The sequence below is a fragment of the Melanerpes formicivorus genome, unplaced genomic scaffold, assembly GCF_026170545.1.
Source record: "Melanerpes formicivorus ecotype bairdi unplaced genomic scaffold, bMelFor1.0.p_v2 SCAF_54, whole genome shotgun sequence".
In the NCBI taxonomy this organism is placed as follows: domain Eukaryota; kingdom Metazoa; phylum Chordata; class Aves; order Piciformes; family Picidae; genus Melanerpes; species Melanerpes formicivorus.
The window spans coordinates 1,031,879-1,041,109 of NW_027142406.1; the positions used below are offsets into that span (position 1 = coordinate 1,031,879).

The 9,231-nt window shown below is 48.5% G+C and overlaps 1 protein-coding gene across 1 annotated transcript in view; it reads left to right on the forward strand.

Moving 5' to 3' along the window:
* Positions 1 to 9,231, forward strand: part of VWF (von Willebrand factor) — a 162,380-nt gene that overhangs the window by 54,950 nt on the left and 98,199 nt on the right. Inside the window, 3 exon segments of the mRNA XM_068160869.1 lie at positions 5,923 to 6,163; positions 7,978 to 8,072; positions 9,152 to 9,225. Coding sequence (XP_068016970.1) covers positions 5,923 to 6,163; positions 7,978 to 8,072; positions 9,152 to 9,225 — 410 coding nt within the window.

Below are 9,231 nucleotides of genomic sequence, written 5' to 3' on the forward strand. Positions count from 1 at the left end.
CTGGACTTGCTGATCTTTGAGGTCTTTTCCAACCTTGTTGATTCTATGATTCTATATGTGTCAGGAAGACAAGTCCTTAGTGCAGCACAGCGTATCTGCTGCATGTCAAGCTAACAACAGCATTCCTCTTCCCTGTGTTAACATTATTTGAGTTGCAGTTTAATTGTTTAAAAGCTGACTCATCTCCTTGCAGACCACCATGAATAAGCAAGAGTCAATCCCTTCATGCTGCCTAAAACAAGCCCTATGAGGAGAGGCTGAGGGAGCTGGGGTTGCTTAGCCTGGAGAAGAGGAGTCTCAGGGATGATCTTATTGCTGTCTACAGGGAAGGGAGGATGTGACCAGGTGGGGGTTGGTCTCTTCTCCCAGGCAACCAGCACCAGAACAAGAGGACACAGTCTCAAGCTGTGCCAGGGGAAGTTTAGGCTGGATGTTAGGAAGAAATTCTTCCCAGAAAGAGAGATTGGCCATTGGAATGTGCTGCCCAGGGAGGTGGTGGAGTCACCATCACTGGAGGTGTTTAAGAGGAGACTGGATGGGGTGCTTGGTGCCATGGTTTAGTTGATTAGATGGTGTTGGGTGATAGGTTGGACTCGATGATCTCAAAGGTCTTTTCCCACCTGGTCTGGTCTATTCTATTCTATTCTATTCTATTCTATTCTATTCTATTCTATTCTATTCTATTCTTCTATTCTATTCTAAATGGCCTCAAATTGTGCCAGAGTAGCTTTGAGCTGGAAATGGAGAAAAAAAACACCATTCTTCACCAAAAGGACTGTCAAGCACTAAAGCTGGTTCCTGAGGAAAGTAGCTGAATCATCCTCCCTGGAAGTATTCAACAGTGGTGTAACTGTGGCACTTTGGGACATGGCTTAAGTGTTGGAGTCAGTAGTGTTAGTTTACCAGCTGGACTTGATGGCTCTCAAAGTCTTGAACCTCTAACAAACTGGTGTAGCCACCTGAAATCTGCCAGACCAGTTCCTTCTTTCCAGGTGTTCCTGCCTGGCAAATCGTAGCTTTGGCTGAGGTTTCATGGTTGCCTTGTTTGCACATGCCTTCAGTGGTGAAAGTTACTTTAAAACTTGTCCTCAGCCCTAGGCTATGCCTGTTCACTGTTGGGTTTACTGGAAAGAAGGTACTTATGTAAATGAGCAACACTCTCCTGTGAATAGCTGCCAAAGACTCCTACAACTGGGAATGAATCTCTCATGGACTTATTTCTGAGTTAGGAGGCTTTTACTCTGCCTGCTGGGTTGATGAGCACACATTGAATTTCCTGGGCTGTGTTCAGAGGATCACAGGATGTCAGGAGTTGGAAGAGACCTCAGGAGATGTTTGAGTCCAACCCCTCTGCCAGAGCAGGACTATAGAATCCAGCACAGGTCACCCAGGAACACATCCAGACAGGGCTTGAAAGTCTCCAGAGAAGGAGACTCCACAACCTCTCTGGGGAGCCTGTTCCAGGACTCTGTCAACCTTACAGCAAAGAAGTTCTTCCTCACATTGAGGTGGAACTTCCTGTGCTGTAGTTTCCATCCATTGCCCCTTGTCCTATTCCAGGGCACAAGTGAGAAGAGGCTGTCCCTTCCTTCCTGACACTCAGCTTTCAGATGTTTATAGACATCATTTGATCTAATCAGGTCTCACAGCCTTTCCTCATCAGGCAGTGCTCCAGTCCCTTCATCATCCTTGTAGCCCTCTGTTGGGCTCTCAAGTAGATCCCTGTCCCTCTTGAACTAGGGAGCCCAGAACTGGATGCAATATTCCAGATGAGGTCTCACTAGGGCAGAACAGAGGTGGGGGGAGAACCTCCCTGGCTCTGCTGGAGACACTCTTCTTAATGCACCCCAGGATCCCACTGGCCTTCTTGGCCACAAGGGCACATTGCTGTTATGTTGTGAAAGCTGTGTTAAATATTTTGAGCAAAACTCTCAAACTTGGGAGAACTTTGCTCTGAGAAGGCTTCCAGTCACCTTAGATGCCTCTAGGCTGGATCCTCAAGTTAGAGGTTCATGCTCCCGTGTTTGGGGCTTAAGGTGCCTCAGCAGAGGCTGGGCAGATGTTGGTGCAACCATGGCTTTTCAGTGAGTAGAAGTTCATCATTTCAGCTAACCCCCTTAAACATGGGCTAGCATGGAGGCCTTGCTTTGATAGTCTGTGTGTCAACTCAGCCCTGGTGCCAGTTGAGTGAGGCTGCAGGGCTGTGGCCCTTCAATACTTTTACTGCCATTGCTGCCACAGTTCCCAGGGTCATGTGCTGACAGGAGAGGGTAAGGCTTACCAGATCATCTGCCACTCTGCTCTGGTGAGATCTCACCTGCAGTGCTGTGTCCAGCTCTGGAGTCCTCAATACAGGAAGGACTTGGACCTGATGGAGTGGATCCAGAAAAGGACAATGAAAATGAGCATGGGGGCTGGAGCAGCTCTGCTGTGAGGACAGGCTGAAGGACTTGAGGTTATTCAGCCTGGAGAAGAGGAGGCTGTGGGGATACTTAATAACAGCCTTCCAGTAGCTGAAGGGGGCTCCAAGAAGGCTACAGAGAGACTGTTTGCAAAGACCTGCAGTGACAGGATGAGGGGCAATGGTTTGAAATGAGAGAAGAGATTGGATGTGAGGAACAAGTTCATTACAGCGAGGATGGTTGAACACTGGAACAGGTTACCCAGAGAGGTGTTTGAGGCCTCATCCCCGGAGATGTTCAAGATGAGGCTTGACAGGGCTCTGGGTGACCTGCTCTAGTGGAGAATGTCCCTTGAACTAGATGACCTTTGAGGTCCTTTCCAACCTGGGTGATTCTATGATTCTATAAGAGGAAGAGCTTCCTGTGTAACCCCTTGATCTTGGCTTCAGCACCATATAAATGTAGCAGATTTTATTTGCATCTGCTTGTCTCCACTTCACTTCACATCCTCCTTCATTACCTGACAACTCCAGCTGTTTGCATTGGAAGGTTGCTAAACCCTCAGGTTTTGGTTATCAGGAGGACTGCTAAAAACCCTGGCTAGCAGGGACGTTACTGCCTTGTCCTCTGAGAGGTGTTGTCATAGCTGCCACCTAGTGCCGATGCTGATGTGTGCAGAGGAATCATCATAATCCTTACTGGCAGAGGAGGTTGCTAAACCCCTCTCTATTATATTTCAAAAGTCATGGCAGTCTGGGGAAGTCCCCACGGACTGGAAAAGGGGAAACATTGCCCCCATCTTCAAAAAGGGTAAGAAGGAGGAACCAGGGAACTCCAGGCCAGTCAGTCTCACCTCTGTGCCTGGAAAGATCATGGAGCAGATCCTCCTGGAGGCACTACTGACTCAGAAGAATAGTGAAGAGGTGATTGGGAACAGTCAGCATGTCTTTGCCAAGGGCAAATCCTGCCTGACCAACCTGGTGGCCTTCTATGAGCAGGTGACACAATTAATAGATGAGGGGCGAGCAACTGATGTCGTTTACCTGGACCTGAGCAAAGCCTTCGACACTGTCCCACACCACATCCTGGTCTCCAAGCTGGTGACACATGGGTTTGATGGGTGGACCACTAGATGGATAAGGAACTGGCTTGATGGCCGCACCCAAAGAGTGGCTGTCAATGGCTCCATGTCCCAGTGGAGGCCAGGGACAAGCAGAGTCCCTCAGGGATCAGTCCTGGGACCAGGCTTGTTCAACATCTTTGTGGGTGCCATGGACAGTGGCATTGAGTGCAGCCTCAGCAAGTTTGCTGATGACACCAAGCTGTGTGGTGCAGCAGACACGCTGGAGGGAAGGGAGGCCATCCAGAGGGACCTTGACAGGCTGGAGAGGTGGGCACAAGCCAACCTCATGAAGTTCAATAAGAGCAAGTGCAGGGTCCTGCATCTGGGTGGAAGCAATCCCAGGTACAAATCCAGGCTGGGCAGGGACTGGCTGGAAAGCAGCCCTGAGGAGAGAGACTTGGGGGTGCTGGTGGACAAAAAGCTCAACATGAGCTCTCAGTGTGCACTTGCAGCCTGCAAAGCCAATCAGATCCTGGGCTGCATCAGGAGAAGTGTGGCCAGCAGGTCGAGGGAGGTGATCCTCCCCCTCTGCTCAGCCCTGGTGAGACCCCACCTGGAGTACTGTGTCCAGTTCTGGAGCCCCTATTACAAGAGGGATGTGGAGGTGCTGGAGCGTGTCCAGAGAAGGGCCAGGAGGATGATCAGAGGGCTGGAGCACCTCTCCTATGAGGGCAGACTGAAGGAGTTGGGGCTGTTCAGTCTGCAGAAGAGAAGGCTCCGAGGTGACCTAATTGTGGCCTTCCAGTATCTGAAGGGGGCTACAGGAAGGCTGGGGAAGGACTTCTCAGGATCTCAGGTAGTGACAGGACTAGGGGGAATGGAATGAAGCTGGAGGTGGGGAGATTCAGGCTGGATGTGAGGAGGAAGTTCTTCCCCATGAGAGTGGTGAAACCCTGGAATGGGTTGTCCAGGGAGGTGGTTGGGGCCCCGTCCCTGGAGGTGTTTAAGCCCAGACTGGATGAGGCTCTGGCCAGCCTGATCTAGTGTGGGGTGTCCCTGCCCATGGCAGGGGGGTTGGAACTGGATGATCCTTGTGGTCCCTTTCAACCCTGAATGAAACTATGAAACTATGAAACTATGAAATAACCTCTAAGATCATCGAGTCCAGCTGTCCACCTGACATCACCATGGCCATCGAGCCATATCCTGAAGGGCTGTGTCCACATACTTCTTGAACACCTCCAAGGATAGTGACTCCACCACCTCTCTGGGCAGCCTGTTCCAATGCATGGCCACTCCAGCTGTGAAGAAACGTTTCCTATCATCTAATCTAAACCTTCCCTTGAACTACCTGAGACCTTTTCCTCTTGTTCTATCACTTCTGACATGGGAGAAGAGACCAATTCCTACCTCAATACAGCCTCCTTTCAGGGAGCTGTAGAGAGTGAGAAGGTCTGCCTAGATGATCCTGATCTGACAGGGCTTGGACTCAATGATCTCTTGAGGTCCTTTCCAACCTCTAATGTACTGTGACACTGTGAAATTTTGTAGATGGATTTCCCTTGTAGGGGTTTTGCAAGGCTGTAATCCAATCCTGACACTTACTGGGAGCTGCAGGTGATAAGGTTTTGGTTGTTCATATGTGACCAGTGCCCTGGCTTTGCTCATGCTGCAGAGATAAGGCCAGGCAGGCCTCCAGAGATAAGGACATTGAGTAAACAGATTTTAATCTCCAGCTTGCCAGTCTGGTGTAGCCAGCTTTACTTTTACCTGGCTTTGCAGCACATGCCCTTCTCCCAAGTATCTCCATGACCACACACAGAATCACACAGAATGTTAGGGGCTGGAAGGGACCTCAAGAGATCATCTAGTCCAACCCCCCTGCCAAAGCAGGATCACCTATACCAGGTCACACAGGAACTCATCCAGGCAGGTCTTGAATATCTCCAGAGAGGGAGACTCCACAGCCCCCCTGGGCAGCCTGCTCCAGTGTTCTGTCACCCTCACAGTGAAATAATTCTTCCTCCTGTTTCCATGGAACTTCCTATGCCTCACCTTCCACCCATTGCCCCTTGTCCTTTCATTTGGCATCACCAAGAAGAGCCTGGATCCATCCTCTTGGCACTCACCCTTTATGTATTTATAAACATCAATGAGGTCACCACATAGTCTCCTCTTATCCAAACTAAATAGCCCCAGCTCCCTCAGTCTCTCCTCATAAGTAAAGTTCCACTCCCTTAATCATTTTTGTGGCTCTGTGCTGGACGCTCTCAAGCAGTTCCCTGTCCTTCTTGAACTGAGGGGCCCAGAACTGGACATAATATTCCAGATATGGCCTCACCATGGCAGAGAAGAGAGGGAAGAGAACCTCTCCCAACTGGCACAGGAAAAAAATCATGTCATGAATGAATGTCTTTGCTGTGATGTTGTGATGCTGATGTGCTCATCCTCCAACAGCAATGATCTGTCCTGGAGGCCAAGTGTACCAACAGTGTGGGACACCATGCAACCAGACCTGCAGATCTCTGTCATACCCGGATGAAGCCTGTGATGACCTCTGTGTGGAAGGATGCTACTGTCCCCCTGGGCACTACCTGGATGAGCATGAGCAGTGTGTGCCCAGGTCTCAGTGCTCCTGCTATTATGATGGTGAAATCTTCCAGCCAGAGGACATCTTTTCAGATCATTACACCATGTGGTAAGTGCAATGCTCATAACTCTTCCCTGCATGCTGGGACTCACATTTTTTGATAGCCTGAGAGGTTAACTGGTTAAGTTCCTTTACCTCCACTGAAACTAGCTTAAATTAACTGGTTAAATTCCTTTACCACCACTGAAACCAGCTTAAATTAACCTGTTCAGTTCCTTTACCTCCACTGAAAGGAGCTTGAAAGAGGACAAGGCTCCACCTCCAATAAGCGAAGGGGTGAGTTTTGCTGTGGCACCTCTAGATCGTAATTTCAAGTGGCCACTTAGCAAACAGGACTAAGCCCTGTTCTGTGCCAGTTTGAAACAGACTTTAATTACTGACAAAACCCCTACTTTGTAGCTCTCTACAGCTACCTGAAAGGACATTTTGGAGAGGCTGGTGCTGGTCTTTTCTCACAGGTAATTAGTGATAGAGCAAGAGGGAGTGGCCCCAAGATAAAACTGGGTAGGTTTAGAGTGGCAAGAGTGGTCAGGAATGTGCTGCCCAGGGAGGTGGTTGAGTCCCCAAGCCTGGCTGTGTTTGAAGGTTATTTGGATGTGGTGCTTGGGGATCTGGTTTAGGGGTAAGGTAAACTTTGTAGAGTAGGGTTCTGGGGCTGGACTTGGTGATCCTGAGGGTCTTTTCCAAGCTGAATGTTTCTGTGATTCAGTAGGCTTTTAAAATGTAACCAGATGCATTAATTAAATGATAAAGTCTAATTGGCCCTCTCAAAGACAAAAATATTAGAAAGCCTTTCTAATTGTTAAATTGAGGAGTGGAACACAGAGCAGGAATGAAATTGCTGTGTGGCTCCTGGGAAGCCCAGTTTTGAGAACAGTGTCTTCTCCTTTTCTCCTCTACCCCCAGAAGTCATAAGATGCAGGCACTAAGTGGTCCCTTAGCCTTCTGCACAGCAGACCCTGGCCTATCATCTTGCCCACTGTTGTGGCTGTGCAAGGTGTATTTGGATTCAGCAGGACAAGGTTACACACAAATGAGTTCCCATGTTGGCATATCAGTGCAGCTTTACAAAGGAAAGTTTAACTATGTTTGATAAGCAGAGGGGATGGAGAGCAACAGATCAGCCCCAGTCAGAATAGAATAGAATAGAATGGAATAGAATAGGATAGAATAGAATAGAATAGAATAGGATAGAATAGGATAGGATAGAATAGAATAGAATAGAATAGAATAGAATAGAATAGAATAGAATAGAATAGAATAGAATAGAATAGAATAGGATAGAATAGAATAGGATAGAATAGGATAGAATAGGATAGAATAGAATAGAATAGACCAAACCAAGTTGGAAGAGACCTTTGAGATCGAGTCTAACCCATCACCCAACACCATCTAATTAACTAAACCATGCAACCAAGCACCCTATCACATCTCCTCCTAAACACCTCCAGTGATGGTGACTCCACCACCTCCCTGGGCAGCACATTCCAATGGCCAATCTCTCTTTCTGGGAAGAACTTCTTCCTAACATCCAGCCTAAACCTCCCCTGGCACAGCTTGAGACTGTGTCCTCTTGTTCTGGTGCTGGTTGCCTGGGAGAAGAGACCAACCCCCACCTGGCTACAACCTCCCTTCAGGGAGTTGTAGAGAGCAAGAAGGTCTCCCCTGAGCCTCCTCTTCTCCAGGCTAAGCAACCCCAGCTCCCTCAGCCTCTCCTCACAGGGCTGTGCTCCAGACCCCTCCCCAGTTTTGTTGCCCTTCTCTGGACAGATGTGATTTTGATACCCTGACCGAAAACAACAGTGTGACTGAAAGCTAAATGCTACTTGGTTAAATGTCATCTCTCTTGGCTTTTTCTTCAGCTATTGTGAAAATGGTTTCATGCACTGCACTACCAGCAGAGCTCCTGGTGCCTTCCTGCCAGATGCTTTCGTTGCTGAGAGGCCATCTGCCAGAAGTTAGTATGCTTCAAATGAAAAAATTGCTTTCTGATTATATGTTTTGTTCTTCATCTTCATTCCCCTGCTGATCTACAATAGGGAAGAAGTAGCAGGTGTTGCAGCAGCTGAGAATGTTGTTAGGCTTTCTAACTCTTACTATTTGGTTGGGGTTATAGGATAGAAACAAAAGGTTAGCGTGACTCCTCTGCTACAAGGGTAGGCTGAGGGAGCTTGGGTTGTTCAGCCTGGAGAAGAGAAGGACTCTGGGGGGACCTCAGAGCTGCCTTCCAGTACGTGATGGGATTCTACAGGAAGGCTGCAGAGGGACTTTTCATCAGGTGTCTAGCAAACAGGACAAGGGGGAATGGTTTGAAGGTGAGGGAGAGCAGCTTTAGACTGGATCTTAGGAAGAAGCTCTTCAGCCCAAGGGTGGTGAGACTCTGGAACAGCCTGCCCAGGGAGGCTGTGGCTGCCTTCTTCCCTGGGGTGTTCAAGGCCAGACTAGGTGGGGCCTTGAGCAGGCTGAGTCTACATGAGAGGTGTCCCTGCCTGAGAAGAGAAGGGTTTGGGGAGATGTTGTTACCACATACCAGTACATAAGAGGTGGCTATCAGGAGGATGGGGATTCCCTTTTTATGAGGAGTCAACATGGTTAAGGCAAGGGGTGATGGGTACAAGTTACTCATGGGGTGGTTCTGATTGGACTCTAGAAGAAAATTTTTCACAGAGAGAACAGTTGGGCATTGAAATCATCTCCCAAGTACTGGATATTCCCTCATTGATTAGTTGTAAGACTCAGCATGACAGGGTGCTGGGCTCTCTCATTTCAACCACACTATCACCTAGAAAGGTTGGACTAGATGATCCTTGGGCTCCCTTCCAACCTGGCATTCTGTGATTTTGTGGTTTTGTGATGGTCTAACAGAGGTCACCTCATGGCAGGTGGGGACTGTTACTTTTATATTGTCAACACCAGTGTATTGCTCCATTCTACATCCCAATTTTCTGAGAGGAGCTGATCCATCCCCTTAGCAAAACACTCTGCTAGCAATGCTAGAGTTCTAACTGCAATTTTTGTTATATCTATCTTTTAAAGTCAAAAGGAGCTTGGCATGCAGATATCCCATGGAAAGATTTGTCTGTCCTGCAAACAACCCAAGAGCTGAAGGGTTAGAG